The 18,805-nt window shown below is 39.2% G+C and overlaps 3 protein-coding genes across 4 annotated transcripts; 1 reads left to right on the forward strand and 2 right to left on the reverse strand.

Annotated features, from left to right (window-relative positions):
- Nucleotides 1-481: 481 nt before the first annotated feature.
- On the forward strand, nucleotides 482-6,156 carry LOC124222458 (uncharacterized). Its single transcript, XM_046633448.2, has 8 exons — nucleotides 482-910; nucleotides 2,230-4,186; nucleotides 4,304-4,619; nucleotides 4,737-4,807; nucleotides 4,913-5,106; nucleotides 5,191-5,318; nucleotides 5,397-5,621; nucleotides 5,701-6,156. Exons 1-8 carry the CDS (start codon nucleotides 751-753, stop codon nucleotides 5,872-5,874), a joined length of 3,225 nt encoding a protein of 1,074 aa, XP_046489404.1. The 5' UTR covers nucleotides 482-750; the 3' UTR covers nucleotides 5,875-6,156.
- Nucleotides 6,157-6,258: 102 nt separating this feature from the next.
- Nup154 (nuclear pore complex protein Nup154) lies at nucleotides 6,259-14,175 on the reverse strand. Of its 2 annotated transcripts, none has more exons than XM_046633442.2 (26): nucleotides 13,542-14,175; nucleotides 12,935-13,097; nucleotides 12,703-12,840; nucleotides 12,502-12,598; nucleotides 12,274-12,437; nucleotides 12,047-12,192; nucleotides 11,706-11,971; nucleotides 11,352-11,602; nucleotides 11,024-11,277; nucleotides 10,754-10,927; nucleotides 10,555-10,660; nucleotides 10,160-10,371; nucleotides 9,965-10,062; nucleotides 9,599-9,886; nucleotides 9,403-9,499; nucleotides 9,188-9,265; nucleotides 8,794-8,990; nucleotides 8,559-8,703; nucleotides 8,192-8,427; nucleotides 7,908-8,055; nucleotides 7,647-7,754; nucleotides 7,455-7,575; nucleotides 7,256-7,366; nucleotides 7,036-7,156; nucleotides 6,659-6,781; nucleotides 6,259-6,478 (listed from the first exon to the last, which is right to left on the reverse strand). In XM_046633442.2, the coding sequence occupies exons 2-26, from the start codon at nucleotides 13,053-13,055 to the stop codon at nucleotides 6,352-6,354; spliced, it is 3,927 nt and encodes a 1,308-aa protein (XP_046489398.1). In that variant the 5' UTR covers nucleotides 13,056-13,097; nucleotides 13,542-14,175; the 3' UTR covers nucleotides 6,259-6,351. The 2 variants fall into 2 exon arrangements, with proteins under 2 accessions (XP_046489398.1, XP_046489397.1); XM_046633441.2 differs by having other exon boundaries at nucleotides 13,414-14,175.
- Nucleotides 14,176-14,331: 156 nt separating this feature from the next.
- Nucleotides 14,332-18,765, reverse strand: LOC124222460 (transferrin 1). Its single transcript, XM_046633452.1, has 10 exons — nucleotides 18,474-18,765; nucleotides 17,880-18,106; nucleotides 17,103-17,406; nucleotides 16,462-16,802; nucleotides 16,123-16,373; nucleotides 15,677-15,912; nucleotides 15,303-15,582; nucleotides 15,155-15,216; nucleotides 14,794-15,062; nucleotides 14,332-14,645 (listed from the first exon to the last, which is right to left on the reverse strand). The coding sequence occupies exons 1-10, from the start codon at nucleotides 18,748-18,750 to the stop codon at nucleotides 14,553-14,555; spliced, it is 2,340 nt and encodes a 779-aa protein (XP_046489408.1). The 5' UTR covers nucleotides 18,751-18,765; the 3' UTR covers nucleotides 14,332-14,552.
- Nucleotides 18,766-18,805: the final 40 nt, after the last annotated feature.

Genomic DNA, 18,805 nt, shown 5'->3' on the forward strand with positions numbered 1-18,805 from the left:
GAATATCATCAACGGGACAAGGAAGCGGTCCGTGAAAATTTATTAAATTCAATGTGTATAAAAGTCTTCTCTTTCATCCCACAATGATATAATTAACGCGTCTTGTGTGTACGAAGACGCGCACACGCGTTTACATTGGGACCAGTTTCGTTACGTTAAATTTTTTCCCGTTCGATTCAACTAGGAGGTGCGGATACCTCGATGTACAATTTTTATTCATCGATACAAAAGCCGTGGTGAGCGAGCCTGGGTGAGGTCGTGGCGATTCTTGAATGTCGTCCGGTTTGTACGGAAAACGAAGGCCGGGGACCTCGAGGCAGGGCGAGAATGCGAAGAAGGGGCCTCCCCGTGACACACGACAATATCATTTTTTACTCCTTTTCTTTTACTTTGCTCGAAACTCCGAACGGCGTATCGGCGGCATAAGGCAGTTCTTACTCGCGGCCAGGTTCCACCTCCTACCTCGTTTCTACCTCTACCTCCGCCGATTGCCTCTACCTCCAGCTCGACGGCCTCGGCGTGAGTATCGCCAAGCCCGCGGGACGCGTGCTCAAGTGAAAGTAGGATTTTGCTTTCTACTGTTTAGTACTGAAATATGTTTTACGGACGTCTAAAATGACGAGTGATTCGATCGGTACGTGGTGTGATAAATTATCGAAATTAAACAGTGGTGAACCAGCGTATACCTCCTGCGTGATAATATATAATATATAAGTAAATAAATCGTAATAATATGCACTTCTGAGAAGAATGAAGGCGTTAACAACGGGTCCATCGGTGTATCCGGGTACCACCTTTAGCTGCAGATTTCTATTATGGGCACTGTTCTTTTTGTCGTTTTACTCGGGTACTCGAGTACACGGAAATGCGGACTATCGACAGGGCTACGACAGTCCGCGTATGCTCAATGGTAAATACCCCATGATGAACGCATTCTTGTTGTGTTGTAATTCGATAAATATTAAAATTACTCAGCTAGGCGAGACACTCTGGTATTAAATGTTTGTGGATCGACGCCGTTGCGTCGCCGATAGAAAACGATTTTCTTCGACCGAGTTGAGCGGCCTTCGCGTGCGTCGGATTGTCAAATACTTGCCAATAGGTTGCTTGGAATTTTTCATACGTCATTTAATAGTCGGGACAATGATGAGTAACTGCGACTGATCCGAGCAAACTGGACCTCAATTTTCAGAAATCCCAAACTTACGGTTTTGCCATTGCGTGTATATTCACTCCGAAAAAAATGATACGATTTATCTCAACACCAATAACGTAAAAATAAAGATGAACCCGCTGTACATTTTAAAGATAATTTGGCTTGCCTGATTATTACATTAGTTGGTAATCGTAATCGTTCGCAACCGATTTCGATGACACGCATTTACATCTTGTGCGTAATGTGATTTTTTAAAATAAATCTGGCTTTTTGAAAGTGTCTGGTTATGAAATCGTGACATAATAGTGCATCTCAATTTGTAAAACCTCGTTAAAATGTTTGTGTAACCACATCACAAAGTGTAAGGAAGTAAATCGTTGGAATTTTAAGTATATTACAAGCGCGCGATTCTAAACAAAAATACGGTGAATATATACGTATAAAAACGAAATCACATTATAAATATCATTTCAATTGGCGTTTTGTAACTTTATACTTATGTATTAATGTGTTGGATAATTTTTTTTTTACATTTCTATCTATACCTGTTGGCCTTCATCGAATTGTTTAATGATAATTGGCCAATATCTTTTACACTGGTATGTTAGGTATTCAAAATAATAATCATGTACAAAAAACGTGTTACCCGTTGTTAGAGAATCGTTTCGTATTTCCGAAAATGATATTAGCTTGGTAGCTTTTGTTGCGTTACCTGCTCGAATTATTATTGAGTAATTAATGGATGGAATTATTGCAGTAATCCGTAACGGTGTCTAAAGTGAGGTGTTGCATATTAACGAAATTTATGTATGTCGCACGTCACTATTATAAGGCGACTATATTAGGACGTATTTGAACAGTTTTCGTTCAGTACATGCTTCTAAATCAATTAATAATTCATAGAGCGCATCGCAATGTCGATCAATTTATTGGGAAATCCATTTTTTCAACTTTCTCACAGCGTTATTAAATTGCCGACTGAATTACGTATGTTACTTTCACCCTCACTGCGTTTCTCTCAATTTTAAACTGTATGGATAAATTATTTTCGTAATTGTATAACTTACTTATAGATGCTCAAAGAACGTGGGGAAATTCATCTGAAATATTTCAATCGGCTGTAGCCCAGAGAGAAAATGACGAAGCACTTGAGTCCCCAACACCACAGAATGATAGTGCAAAGATGCCATTGCGCCTGGATGAGAACAATATTATGCACGCTGAAGTCTCTTCTAATAACGATGAAGAAAACTACAGTGACGAATATGAGGAAGAACCCCATCATCCTTCTGAGTTAAAAACAATGTTACGTCCAGCAAGTCTAAGAAATGCAGCGATAGATGGTGTAGTTGGCCAACCTCCTACAGCCAGCAATCTGAATATTAGTTCTAGAGAATCACATGAGGATGAGGAGTATTTGGCAGAATATGATGCCTACTATTACTACGACGATGACGATAATGATACAGGCTTGGTACATCATCTAACAAATTCCAGTAATGTTGAATCTGACAAATTGAAGGTGGGAGCTAACTTAGAAGAACCAGATTACTCAATATCAGGCAATTTGACATACGACACAATGCATCGGAATAACTTCAGCGATAACGCAGAGATGGATGACGATGAAGGCACCTCTATGGAGAGTAGTAACAAGCATTACGTAGTAGCTTCGAATACCGCAAGTCAACTTCCTGATAAATCAATACTGATTGAAGAAGCGATTGTTTCTGTGGTAACAACTAAAAGCGTCGTTAATGGTACATTATCCATTCCAGTAACTCCTTTGCCACAAACTACTGAACAAATTTCGTCACCACCTTCGTTGACCGAAATTGTGGATACCAAACAAATGGACAGATCACAAACTACTGAAAATTCTATAGTTCTGGCATCGGTACAGACAAGCCGTAGTATTTCTGGGGCCAGGTTCTTGCCCTTCCCCGTTGTGGAACAGGTGGAGCAAGTGGCGCAGAATGTTAACAGCAACAATAAGGTACCAGGACCCTTGGAATCTACTGAAAGTATTATCGATAAATTGGACAGAGTGCAATCTGAGTTATCGAGTGGATTTTTCAATGGTGGTTTCAGAAATTCAGGCAACACATTACAACTGGATGTTTTACCGGAAACTGAACAAGCAAAAAAAAGTCGGACTACAACAATGAGGGTTCCTGTAATCAGCAAATTTGTACCGCGTCAATACAATGCTAACAGAAAACCAGTGGCGCCTTCGAGACCACCTCTTAAACCAATAATCACTAGGTTCAATCGTAATGAAACCAAGTTGAATAATAGCCTTACTTCAACTGCAAAAAGCGCTGTAATAAAGCCTCCTCAACTGCGTCCGCCTGCTGACAAGACAAGCAGTAACGCGGGTAAGGAGGATACTGGCAGAATAAAGAGTGTAGTTGTACAAGATATTGCTGCATTTTTGCCACCTGGTTATAACATTGAGAAGGTGAAAAACGAGCCTACAGAAAAGTCGATCATCGATGATATTTTCGCAAAGGCTAAAGTGGATATCTCTTCATTTTTACCTCCGGGATATAACAGCAAGCAAAACGGTGCATCTGATCAGAAGAGTCAACAGTCACTGGCAGATAATGCTGCTAAAAAATCGCCAGTTGATCTTTCATCACTTTTGCCACCGGGATACAAGCCGCCAAAACCAAGTGACGAGGATGGTAGTAACGCGACGTCCGAAAGTAAGCGTCCTCCTATAGACGACCTATTTGCGGTTTCAAAGGTGGATCTTTCTTCACTTTTACCACCAGGATACAATCAAAAAAAAAATAATGGCTCCAATGCACCAAGCGGTAAGGATGAAACAGTCAAAAACCCACCTGAACTAGAAAATGCTACGACTCCAGCTACTGTGTCAACAACAAAAACTGCGGGTATAAAATTAGTTTTTCCCAGCCGGCCTGGAGGGAGAAAACCGATAAATCGAATTACAACCCCATCAACAGTACATGCACAAGGTCCTGGTGGATTTAAACCGGCTATTCATAAAGGCTGGCCAGTCAGGTGAGATAAACCAGAGTTTAATTGTATCTTGATAGTTGAATAATTCAATGCTATTGCAAGAAAACCTGAGGTTCCAATATTTCTGTAAATTTAAATTGTTAATTTTTAATGCTCCAGAGCAACAACGGAATTCACAGGATGGCCTACATCTTCGACGACTCCTATATCGATTGAAAAATTACTCGAGGCAGCACGTACAGCAACTCCTGATTCTAACAATACGTCCAGTACTGTAGCAGCAAGCATGACATCAACTACGACGACTACTACAACGACTACAACAACGCCTCGACCTACTACACCTGGTATTTGCGAGGAAGAATGCGAAGTGGCTGGAACTATTCGCCTTGTTGGACATACAGTTTGGATACCTGAATTACTGGATAGTAATACCAAAGAGTGGAAACAACTTGCTGCTGAAGTGGAAAATGAGGTAACTTGCAATTAGCTTCGCTCAAGACAGTGAAAAAATATTGTCTTGTAATTAATATGGAGTTGTGTATAAATAAGTAGATATCAAAAAATGAATAACATCATTATCGATTTTCAGATAGATTTGGCTTTTACTAAATCCAATACTTTGAGGAAATGGTACAAGAAAATAAGAATAGATGCATTCAGGTAAAGATTCTCAATTGTATCACCCAGAAAAATAGAGACTTTGGAGCAGACATAACATTTGAATTAAGCAATGTGAGTAACCATATTGAAACTCATCTATTTTAGCCAAGGAAGTATACTGGTTGATTACTTCGTGGAACTGAGTGAAATTGGAACAAAAATTAACACACAAGAGTTGAAGACAATCTTTCACGATGCTTTAAATGTACATGCATCGAACAATGACAATAGCTCAGAATCTGACAATTTATTAGTTCTCGGAGAGTTTACTATTGATCCTGCATCAACTGATTTTGTTGGTAAGATCGAATCAATGCTGAAATGACGATATAAATCATTATGTGTCGAAAAGTCATGCTGAGAAAGGCCTTTAATTTTTTTAGTTGTGCAAAAACGAGTCCTTCCACCACAGATGGCCAATGATAATACAATTATACCACAGTGGGCAATTGCTATTATCGTGATCGGGGTTGGAGGATTGCTATTTATAATAATATTCGGTGTTTTTGTTGTAAGTAGTTTCAAAATATTATCATCTACTTGTTAAAAAAGAACTCGTTAAAGTAATGACAAGGATTAATTTTTCCAGATGATAAATCGTCGAAATGTTGCTAAAATTAAGCCAACAATGCCTATGTTTGATGAAGAAATAGAGAAAAATATAATTCATAAAAATCAAACAACACCAAGGCGCAGGTCACTCGATTACCCAAAAGATTACTCAAAGGATTATCCAAAGGAATACCCTAAAGAGGACTTGTATGATATAGATGCAGATTGGAATGACAAATCTTTTGATGCCACGTCTAACAAGGTACTATCAAATTATTCTTTTCTGCTGACATCCGAATTTCAATTGATCACTAATGGCTACATTTCACGAAAATTTATAGATGATGGTCGACGGACCATACCATGATTCTTCAAGATATAATTTGTACGATAGTTGGCGATCCGAATGGAATGGGTACTATTACAATGCCTCACGTGGGAGTAACAGAAGCCCAGGTTACGAAAGTACGACTAGTGTATCACGACATCGTCCAAATTATGACACAAACTTTTAAATTGAAATTAAATAACGACAAACACTCCACTTTTTTTAAGCATAAAACATTTGTATGGATTACCCAAGCATGTTGTTTTCTATTTCGACTGCCAAAATGAAATTATCATTAATAGTGATACTTGGAAATTATCATCACCATTTTGTATCAGATATGTTCACGAGTACTTTAACCGCAGTTTATGTAGCGGATATTCTAGAATCAAATTTTGATCGAACCTGTGTATTGAACTTTACATCAAATATATTTACATGTTTTATAAATATAAAAAGTTTCGTCCATCCCTGATTACACCGTTCTTAATAATTAAACGGGATTAAGGAATAAAGATCTATTAGCACCGTATTATAGGAAAGGATATGTTTTGAAGTTGTACTCCAAGGATTTATTTTAAAAATGTAAAGTCTTGTTGATTTATTTTGATACCCTTTTTTGTTCTAACATCAAACCATCACGCGGTGTTAGAAAAACTGTGAGTTACATCCGAGCCAACACGCTCAGTATCGACCGAAGTTTACTTATTAATTCATCTGTATTAGGTTTAGCGTACACCATAGTTAAACACTTCGAAATCACGTCTTGGCATTTAGCCGTAATTTTTCTCCTGTAAATGGGTTAAAATTTGAAGTTGTTCGGACACAATTTAAGTATAGTTCATAGACGAGAAGTATTATACGTTGGTTTTACTGTAACACGGATTATGTCACTTGAAGACCGACACGAATATGTGAATTTACGATATTAACTTCGACTAACTACATTACTAATAAACTTTGTATCTTACCTGGTAAATGTATTTGTAATATTGGAGTTTGTTGCAAAATAATTCACTAAATTGGCAGTTGATTCGATTAGGTGAAATTCGTTTCCCTCGGTTAGCCAAGTACGGTCATTCCCTCCAATCATTCTGAAAAATTGTGAACAGCATTACAAACTAATCTTTAGGGAAAAAAAAAATTTATAGTTGCAGGCGCCCAATTTTTGACATGTTCAAGGATATACGTATATGCATTTTATACAACTATAAGGGATTGTATTTTACTCAAACAAGAACATTTTGTCTATGACAGCTATTTTTGCTCAAGCCAAGAAAATTTGTCTCAGATTTTGAGAACTACTGCTACACTAAGTATAAATATATGTATATAAAGCCATTCGTACTTATCATATAAGTCCAGAAGATCTTCTATGGAAACACCCATCTGTAAGAAGCCCGCTATTATATGGCTGTTTGAGACTCGTAATCGGCAGGCTCGTAATTCTAGTTGCTTTATCAGAAAATCTGGAAAGAATTAAAATAACGTGGATATGAAAAACACGGCAACTTGATGACAGTATAATTTTTTTTACATGTTACTCAATAATAATTCAAGTTGGATACCAATTGGAAAACAATGGGGTGTCCCTGAGTACTCTTGGCCAAGAAGTTTTATTTTACTCATCAGAATTGCCATTTTATCGTCAGCAGAAGGTGCATTAGCATTCTTCAATTCTGAAAAATACATTTTTATGTGATTGATACACATATATACGAGTGAGCTATATCGTCAATTAGTTAATGAAGAAAATTTTAAAAATACCATTTTCAATTATATTGGTCCAAATTCCTTGTATTAACATAGAATCTTGATGACCAGAGCAATGTATAATAGCAAGTTTGCATTCCCATAATTGAAGACGTTCCGCATATTCTTCGTACAACTGTCGGAAAAATGCATTATTGAAAAATTATCATCTTCATGATTTTGTATTAACAGAGAATGGTCACAAACCTGTGTTATGTCGAGAAGAGACAAATTTAATCGCATTTCATCGAATTGCACAGAGTTTACATTTTGTGAATTCGGTGATTGTTGCAAACTGCAAATCGTGTCCAATATCTGAAACGTCAAAATGAATGTAGAGGCTAAGTAGGTAAATATCTTCAAGCAGTAAGGGGCACACTGATGCTTTTCCAGAAAGATTTTTCGAACCCAATTAATATGGTAAATAACAGTATTGAGAATTTTTTTCCGTTAGAATACGGATTTTACCTGCTGTTGTATTCGGGCCACTTCCAATTTGTCTTCTAACTCTCTAAGGAAAATTCCAAGATGAGGAGCGTAACCAACTTGATCACTACGCATGCACACTACAGCACGTGCAAGATACTCGACTCTCTGTGCCAAAGAAACTTCCAACCTGGAAAAAATGATGGAGTAAGAATATGAGAAATTGACTCTTAAATTGGTCAATATGTGTTTGAATGTTTACACACGCACACATGTATGTATATATATCGGAATATATCCATGAATATTTACATATATACACATACCCGCTTTTCGACGCTAAGGCATCGAGGATTTTTGCTGCAGCAGCATGGTTCTTATTTCTTTCATAATATTGCCACAAAAGTTCCGGTGCGTTAACTCGTATTAGATATGCTTCTAGTGAAGTTACAGGAAGAGCTACGAGTTCACCATGTAATCCTCGATCTATCATCCAAGAATAAATTGAAGTGTGTAGTATTTCACACGGCGAATTTAGTCCATCGTCTATAATTTCGTGTAACTGTGAAATATAACCAACAGTTGTCGTTAATGGAACATAAATAGTGGTCCTGTATGAGTGTATTGAGGAAAAATGAATTTATATATATACAAAGAATGGTTAAATTCATAATTATTTGGAAATATAGGTACCGCTTCTTTTGCCGGAACTGATGTTGTTGAGTTGTTATGTTGTGGGGGTCCAGGTTTACTCGGTACAGTTGGCGTTAATGGATTAGATATACTTTGATTATAGAGATGATCTAACATCGCGGTAAATTCTTTGTAAATCTCAATTCTGCGGATGTATGGTGATGAAAGATAATAATAAATCAAGATTATTTTAGAATTATGTTAACAAAATTGTAAAGATTGATAAAGTAATGACCGTTTTACATATGCCAGGTTCCCTTCTTGATCATCCGCTGGCTCATTGTTTTTGTAATAATGTAGCGCAGCATTATTCGGATCGACCCTCTCTGCACAGCAGAGGCATAATTCAAGGACACCGAAGTAAAATTGGCATGCGACAAACTGCTGGCAAACTGCTCCTAAATTGAGGTGGGGAGCTACCTCCTTACAAAGCTGATGGAAAACCATAAAAAATTTGAATAGTTAATAATTAACAAAAATTTGGTATTCCAAAGAAAAAGAAAAATCTAATAATTCTAAATGGAGTGTTTGCAAAAATTCTTGATTAATTTATCCAACTACTATTTAATGAAACTGAATTCACAATGTAACGAACGAATGACATATATAATTCTTGTTATCTGACTAACCTTTAAAGCAGATTGCAAATAACTGTCTTTTTCTTCTGGACTTGTGCAGCTCTTTGCTTTTAAAATAATCTCGTTCGCCTGAAAATAATTACAGTTTCGCTAATTAACATGTATGATTAATTGAATGTATGAGAAAATTGAAGCAATAGCAATCTATGCTGCTTTAGTTTTCAAAGTAATGCATTTTTTTTTTAGTATTGTTGACAGACACTCACTTTAGAACAGACAGCATCTTCATTTCTGTAGAGATTTGGGCAAACCTCACGTAGTTTGGAGCTGACTGCATCAATTGAGGCATTGTCTCCCAGGTAGCTGGAATGAAAAAAAATTTGTGATATTTTTATTTGAAATTAATAGCACCAATACTAATTTAAAGTTTTGCAAGTAAATTTGATTCTTCATATTACCCACCTATCAATCAGATGAATAATAAGCAGGGAGGATATTTCATGGCCGATTAAAATCAAGTCTCTGTATGTCGCTGTTGTAAATTGGTTTATTTGATCCTTTGTCAGACAGCTGACAATGTTATGGAGCTGATTTTCACACAGTATCCTCCACAAACCTAGAACTTCGCAGGCGTGTGTAATAAATACCTTAAGGGCATCAAGGGAATTACGTTCTTCTATGATAGGCTCTTGAATGTGCGGTGACATGGTACTTTCAAACCCGTTAGATGAATTCCTGATGGTATTGTGCCTGAAGACAATGAATTTGTATTGCTTAGTAACAAATAGTTAATCCGTTATTTCTTAAAATGAAAAGAAGGCTACTCACTGTTTAGAAATATTAGTATTTTTATTTAAGAAAGCTCTTAATGCCTGTAGATGACCTTGAATCCATGCAATATCAGCTGACGGTATAGTGCTAAGAATCTGAAAGATATTAGTTGTGAGCCAATATAGGAAGACAAAATATAAAATCGGTTCACAGTGCAACATCCAGAAATGATTTGATCCAAAGTATATTCACCTGAACCTTGTTGTTTACAGTTTCTAGTTTAATGCAACGAACATTCCATATTGGACGGAGTATTCTTCCGACATAAAGATATAGGCCGCCATGTTTTCCTGAAAATTGTTGAAGTGCTTTATCTGGGTTGGTTCGCATTTGTGAATGTAGTCTGTGAATCGGAGATCTTGCATCAAATCCTTGAGCACGAGGTGTCGATGTGCGAAGATCACCTGTCAAACAAGAATGTTCAAGTCCAATGCTTAATATTTGTATGAGAATAATTACTCAAATTAAAAATGAAGCATTTGAGTGTAACGAGACTATGTTATATGTAATAAGGAAAATAAATGAAATTATTTTATTATTAATGATAAAAATGACTACACGAAAAAAAATATATTCAACATAAATACCAGTTTGCAAACTAGAGAACCCGTAATGAGAGTCAAGGCCACTGGGGAACGTTGGGATTTTCTGAGCACCGTACAAAAAGAAGGCTCTCGTTGCCCAGTCGGAAAGCTGAAACACATTGATTTAAAAGTATGCTACTAAGTCAGAAATTCGATGACATTGTCAGATCATTAAGAAGCATGGACAGTTTTCTTTCAATACCTGTGCATTTTGAGAACTTTCAAGAGTAGCTAGGATGAGGCATGTAGCACACGCTTGTTCAGCAGATTGATTTTGGAAGTACATTCGCACAGCTTCGGTGTCTGGCCCGCGCTGTTCCAGTAAAAGTTGTCTGAGAATGTCAACAGGTCTTACTTGAACCAGTATTATAGCACCCTGTAAAAAGCACAGCAGTTTTTTAAAATACAGTCGGCATCAAACTGCATAAATTTATTATACTTACGCGTGCATGGAATAGATTGAGCGAAATACCTGTGCTGTTAAAAATATGAATTTACGAGGTGCCTCCATGTGCTGCCTGACTAGTAGAGGAGGATCTCCGTGTGGATTAGTTTGTTTCTCAATATGAACAACTGTTTCTCCAGGGATCTCAGCCATGGCCCAAGCAGGGCTATCTAATGGCAAAACACTCTGCGTTTCAGCCAAGTAGTTAGTGAATGGGTAAGCATCGTTACTCAAGCACCATGCCGTTTCTGTATCTCCACCGCAGATTAGAAGAAGGGTGCCTGAATATGAAATATAATAGTGACATGAAGAATAAAAATGCGGTATCTAACCTGGCACAGGAAATTTCATTCACCTTTTCTATAGTGTGCCATTTGAACTTTTCTTGGTCTGGAAATGGGAGCATTAGCTGCATATCCTGGCGGAAGTCTGACGTGTATCAGTTGGAGACAATGTGGTCTACTAGACGGATTTGCAATTGAACTGCAGGTCAAATAAAAGCGCGTCCCGGTTGCTGCAACGGCAACTAAATTAAGATGGATGGATTCTGATTCCGCTAGGGCAGATATGCTGACAAGAGGTCGGAAATTGTTGCTATCCAGTGTTCTGCAATGTCGAATAATATCGTGAAATACTTAATGATGCATCCACCAACTTTAAGAGTAATAGACACGAAGGTTTTTAAAATTATAAAAGTAAAGAATCTTACTTTACAACATGGACAGCATTTTGGACCAGCGAAGCTTGCGATACAGATGTAATTTTTGATGCATTTCCTTTGTCTATATCCCAGACAGCTATGGTACCCTTATCACCGAGGGTGTATAAAATGTTTCTACTATCGTCAACAGATATTTGAACAATTGCTTCCTCTTCAGACAAGGCAACTGTGACAAACGATGGTACCAAAAAGGATAGCGGACCTTCGGAGTGGTTTATTTTTTTGCAACGCTTACCGAACCATGAGCTCTCAGCCTATGTGAATAAAGCAGTATTGAAAAATAGATGGAAGAACATATGGCTACACACTAAGAATGGTCTATCGGTCACCTGGTAATATATCTCGTAAAGTGAGCCATTTCTGCCACCAAGAAATATTCGACCACTATTGGTATTAGCTATTGTTGTGATAGCTATTCCATCAGTAGGGACTATGAATATTGGCTCAGGTACAAGCTGCATTTCTCCCGGTGTTCCTGGAGTAGAATGTAGATAAGTTGAGTAAACTATTTGACATGTGAAGTGTGTTTAAGAAAGAAAAAAAGTTCGACAATTACCATCATTGGTATCCGAAAATGTCACACCGAGTACAGATATTTCGATCGTTGTGGTCAGAATCAATAAATATTTGACATAACTCTGAAATATTCCTGGTTTCGGTTTGACCAACCCAACACTTATTATTGTCTCGTTGAGCCCGTCAAAATAAGCCACGTCAGCCCTGGAATTTTGTACTTGCGTCAAATAGGATGAACTAGATAAGCTTGATAAAAAATTTTTCTTACCCATTTTCGTAAGACCAGACATAAATATCACTATCGATTGTTAGCCAGGCCTTCGAGATATCGGTGAATAAGCCCATCATACAATGACATTGCATATCTATATTTTTTACTAAGGGTGAAACAGGCATATTGAAAGTCAAAACCTATGAAATTGTAAATCCCACGCCTATAAAATATTCATTGTTATTTTTTGAAGGATACGGCCGAAGTGCTCCATCACTTCAGATGGCAACGGAACTTTGCCATGCATTCTCATCTGATTAATGGTTGAAAAGCTGATGGAAGTGCCGCTCAAATTGGGATAATCATGATCGTCAAGACCACTGACTGTTGGACCACCTGGAAACAGATAAAGTGATTTTCGATTACTATTTGTTTATTACTATAACTAATAATGAGGTCTTCTGCGTACTTATTACTTTGCTATAGTCACCTTGTGCGTTGTAGTGCATAAGATTTATTAGGGACGGAAAATTGCTATCGGCTGTGATGTGTTTGTCGAGCATTTTTCCAGCCATCTCCAATGCATCCAGGTGGATCTTCAGCGGCTCCATTGTTATACAATTAAGTGCTGTTATTGCTGCTATTGTTTATATCTGAAATAAATTAAATTTGTATTGAACAATGTATCCATGAGCATTGCAACTACACAGGTGATTTTGATATATAACCGGAATAGAGGCAGACCGTTTACATTCTCGAAGCGACAATTGATTGTTATTCAGAAAATATTTGGTGCGTGAAATAAATTAGAAGTTCAATTGAATTAGGAACCAGAGGTGATTAATAAATTCAGACGAAGACAATAGAAGTGGATCAGTTATAATAATAATTTATTCAAATTAATAAATTAATTCATCTAGACCGCTGAACGAATGGAATCAAGTACTTGGAATTGACGTTTGAGGTTACCTTCGTCGCGTGTCGTCAGAACGGTAGCTCGGACAAGAATAATAAAAGACTTTTGAATTATTTTAAAGTATAATCGTTTACTAGTTCAACTGAGAAACCTTTATAGGTCAAATGCTGTTGTTACTCACTTAAGAAACCGTTGTTTATAGTTTCACCCTACAGTAGTGTTGGTGCCGGCTTTGGCGGGTAAGTACAGTGATCGAACGCAAATGCATGTAAATTTGATTTTTCCATACGTGTTGCGGAGATATGACGATCGATTAATTATGAATTATTCACAGATATTCAATGATCTCACACAACCAATAGATATCACAATTCGTAATCCGTTATAATCGTTGCTTAATTCACAGCCTAACCTTACGCACGAGGGAGCCATGCACAATGGCCGCTTCTTCACTCACGCCGCTACAGCTGGTTCGGCGGTTAGCCAATCACGTCACAGCACATTATCATCGACCAATGGCGTGCATACCAGCTTAGAGGGGGAGATTTCAATTTCGCATTGTGTACTGAAACATTAATAAATTTTGAAAGATTCAGACCCACTTAAAGTTAAGAAGAGTGATGATGTATGTACTTAGAAGAAAGAGACTTAGTTTAAACACAGTTCTACTGAAACATGTAGCTGCATCGTTGACTGAAGTATATATCTTCGGTTAACGGTTCCATGAAAACAATACATGAACAAAAAACGTGATGTATTATGATATCTAATTTATGTAACATATGAACTTTCGCTAGCTTTCATGCTTATAGAAAAATAGAATAAGTTGATTAGTGCGTGTATAATGTCTCACTACCAGAAACTCATGCATCGGATTCTAATCATTTGGTAAGTTTAAATAAATGAAAAGTATCGATACAAATACAGCGGCAATTTTTCGGTAATAAATAAGGGAATGCTGAAGTCTCTGATCAGATGATCACACAAGATGTATTTTAGTGACAACAATTTCGAGTCTGATACGTTTTATATTTAAATTATATATAAAGGTATCTTATTCGTATAAGTCATATAAAAATTTCAATACGAGTGGCGGCTTACATATTATGTTACAACACTTATAGCTTAATGCGTTTATACGATTAGTTGTAAATATTCATTCCTTGGCCAGCTTCTGTTATGCGCCGATTCCTTACGAGGCGATGTTGTATTCCTGTTGAGTCGTTGCCCAGGTGCCCCACGATTCCCAGGTGTCGTCAACGGATTTCAGGTCGATGGCATCGTCCTGTAAATAAAAATTGTATGAAATAATCTCCAACCCCGTAGAATGTGAAAAAACATCGGTTTTCAAACCCGAATTTCAAAAGAAGTGAAATGACTTCTTTCTTTCACATATCCGATCACTGATGTCTGTAAGACCAATATCAAATCACCTTGAAAATGAGATTGGATTTGCCATCCCAGTTTCCGAAAAGTGAAAAGAGCTCAGGGCTTTCAGCGTAGGTAGAGCTAGCGTCTAGAATTCCATGGATGAATTCACGGCGAGCATTTTCACTCCTACTACCAGAGATGACGATGACTCGCGGGGGTTCGACACCGAGATTGCACCTTTTACCATCTTCAATCGGGGCGCGACCACCATTTGCACAGAGGAGCTCGAAGTCCGATCCCTTTGGAATTTGGTCGGGCGTGCCAAGTTTATCTGAAAGATCAAATGAAAAATGATCGATTCGAGCGAGTATGCAAACACTCAAGTTCCGCGGTAAAAACCCTCGAAGCGAACGAAATTCTCACCAAGTTGAAACAGCGCCGTGTAAGAAACGAAGGCGACATCTCCGTTTCCGGCAATGAGACACCTGTGTAAAGTAAATAAGAGACCAGTGAATATCAAAAAAGTGAAATAATCGCGAAGTGGATAAACCCGTAATATGCAATGGCGTACCTCAGTGCTCCCAGATCGCCGTTGAAGGCTTCAGCTTCTATGGGCTTGCACTTAGTCTCTTGGATGATTTTGTCGGAGCCGGAAGCGATGTTTCCGGCACACTGCGAGCAGAGTTTCGATTGCTGAGGTGCTCCGGGTGCGCAACTTCCGGAAAAGAATTCCGCCAAATCGTCAGGGTTTGTGATCTGCTTGGCTGCCTTCAGCGCGTGAACGGGAGCCGACCATCCAGCAAAACTGCCCTTGTAGCCGTTGTGGCAGGATTTTTTGCCCTTCAGGTCGACTAAACGTTAAAAAAGTTTGAAAAAATTACTGTCGTGACTATGTCACGTTGTTGAGACGTATCGTAACAACGGTATGATCAAACATATCCATACCCAAGTTGTTGATGGAGCTCGTCTTCTTCACGACGGCAACCGCCGGTCTTTCACTTTCTTTCGTTGCACCTTCGCCGTACTTTTCAGCAATTATAGGTTTCGCGTCGTACTCTTTCATTGCCTTGTCCACCAAACCACCATCGATTGAGACTATGTCGGCTTTGCCGTCTTTAACTGACTTCAGACACGTATCCACGTCCTTTTCAAGGAGACATTCCAGCTTGGGTCTCACATCCCTGTCGGGAGGCATAAATTATGACGCAAATATCTCAGGCAATTACCAAATACGAATTCTCAAATTTCTAATCGGCATACTAGGTATAATTGCAAGATTAAAATCCAATTAATATATTGCACATCGACTATAAACGAAAGTAATTTAACTTAATCATGGTATAGTTACTGTAAAATGAACTTCAATTCCAGCAATAGCACATTTTAATTACCTGGAGAACGTTGCTCTGGCGAAGGCATTGCACTTGTCGAGAGCTTCCGTGGACCAAACACACCATTTGGCACTCTTCATCGGACCGCCGAAGTCCCTTTCAATGACGTCGGTGTAGTTAGCCTTGTTCAAGTGTTCGAGGGGTTGAATGGGATCGGTTTTAACCGGAAGAGTCTTGGTATCCAAAAGCATGAGGTCCTTCCACCAGCTGGCATTCTTCTGCTCGCCGAGACTTCCGAGTCCGGTTATTTCCTGAAAGAATTCCAATCGCTCGTAGGATCGAATCGGCAAACTCCCCGCAACTTAAATCATGATCGACCAACGCGCGAACATCACTCACATCTTGAACGGCCTTGATGTTGGATACGCCACCGTTTACCATGTATCCTTGCCATGGTCTTGCCGCCCATACGCAGGGTTTCGTCTCAGCGTCAATTGGCACCTTGCTTCCGTCGGGACAGAAGTACCGGAAGTCGGCTGGATTCTTGGTCGCGGTTTTTGCCGGCGTGTTGCCGACGGGCAGGCCGAAGAAACGTTTAACGAATATCACCTTGGTCCAGGCTACCTGTCCACCCCCGAAGGCCAAGCACTTCAAAGCTCCTTCGTATCCGGAGTACTCGTCGGGGTAATCGCATAGCTGAGGATTTTTGCAGCGGGCGCAAAGGTTGGAATACGACGCCTCTGTAGAAGGAAATGGATATATGTATAATGGTGGGCCAAAGTCTAAGGATCATCAAGTTTTCCCGCATTAACATTGGACTTGAGATGAAAAATCGACATCTGTACAAGCTCTTGTTCGACACAATCGTAATTATTTTTCTTTGCTTCTCAGAAAATTCACTGTAGCCTATGAGCCGACCTTCACACATGATAAATTCTGGATGTTTGTAACTATCTCGTAATCAAACTACCCAGAAGTTGTAGGATTTCGAATTACAAACCACCTTAAGAACGGTGAGATATTTCATAATCACGGCTTACTCAGACGTTGATTGATGGCTGGATCCGGGGACCAGCTTCCGACGAGACAACCTTCGCTGAAGAAGTTGCTGAGGGCTCGAAGTTCGTTTTCCCTAGAGGAGAATCTCGGGTCGCTGAGGTTAGTCAGGAGGCCCATAGCCGTCAGTTTCGTTATCGGTATCTTGTATCCAACGTTGCGTCCGATTCCAGTATGGCAAGACTTGAGCCCGCGTAATCCTTGCGGGGAGTTTATGTCCTGGTCCTTGTGGATCACTGCGACGGCTTCGTACCTGTACGGCGCATCCGGCTCCTCTTTGGTCCTGATCTGCAAGTCGTTCGTACAAGAAAAAAACGGTGAAACATAGTCGACCACGCCCTACGCGTATATGATGGAATGCAAACGAGTCGAATAATATTTTATAACACGTTACACCTGCGACGCGGACCGGTCCGTAAAATTTCAGTAAGCTACTACAGTGTATGTGCGTACCTGGCCAGCTTGGCTGGAAACTTTATTTATGTATCTACGTGTACGGCAGACAAACTTAGTTTATTATTATTGAATTATTCTTTTATTTTCTCTTCTTTTTCACACGGAGAATCAGGTTTAAAAATAATTCATTATTCTGGTCATGCGATTCGGCTTGGCGTTCGTGCTTAATATAATCATTTGTAATAAAATATGTGTGCGAGATTTGCGCTTCAACACCATTGCTAGACGGACGTATAAGAAGTAATTTTAACGTCTCGACTTTGGCACGGATGATAGTTTTATTATCGTCAGGTATATCGTATTACCTGTTCAACAAGGTTGTACCCGGCTTCGGCCGCAATCCTGTTCTTCCCTGCAAGGTACATATCCTCAGGATCGACGGCGACGATGTCAGCCTCTTTTCTGCCAACCTTTTCAATGCAATCATAGCGATCCCTGCCAGCTATGCAGGCGATGGGAATCCCCTGTCTTCCGGAGTCTTCGATCATCTGGACGCAGTCTTTCCAGTATATTTGCGGTACACACATCGTGACTTTGAAACGAAAAAAAACACGCGTCAGTTTTACATTTACTTTAAGAATTGTTTTTCATCCATTTGTGACAGGTATCCAAAATTAACCGAACGACGACAGTTATTGCTGCAGCGGTGCAATTAGTTCGATGCCGCAAGGTAAAAGAATGCGCAGTAATGCATTCCAAAACCAGTCATCTAGAAAATATTTGACTACTTGGTGGTAAACAAGTCGGTGGTGCGATCGGCTCGATAGTTATCAAGTTGAGTTGAAAAAAAGTCTCTCAAAAAGAAGATCGGAATCTATAGGAACTTTTGGTCCTGATAATATTCCTCCTGCGGTACAGTGCTTGCAAGAAATGGTAAATGTGTAAGAAAAGGAACTCACAAACAGGGGCGGCGGCATCGCGACGCCTCCTGAAGAAGGTCGAGTCCGCGAAGGCGAAGCTGAGGGCCACTAAGGCCACCAAGATGACCCGACGGGGCGCCATCTTCTTCTGTGATAACGCGCAGTAGAAAAAACTCAAAGGTTGAAACACTGGAGTGGCGAGGAGTGTTGCACGTTTGACAAGCAGGAGGTTGCTTGGCCAGGAGGAGGATGGCTCGAGCTTCTTATATATGCAAGTGTCGGTCTTCGGTGGGTCCGGGGCGGAGGCTGAGGTCATGATGGTGGGGATGAAGCTCGCACACTTCGCCCACGGTACTACACCTTATCAATTG

This window comes from Neodiprion pinetum, chromosome 6, assembly GCF_021155775.2.
Source record: "Neodiprion pinetum isolate iyNeoPine1 chromosome 6, iyNeoPine1.2, whole genome shotgun sequence".
NCBI classification, from domain to species: Eukaryota; Metazoa; Arthropoda; class Insecta; order Hymenoptera; family Diprionidae; genus Neodiprion; species Neodiprion pinetum.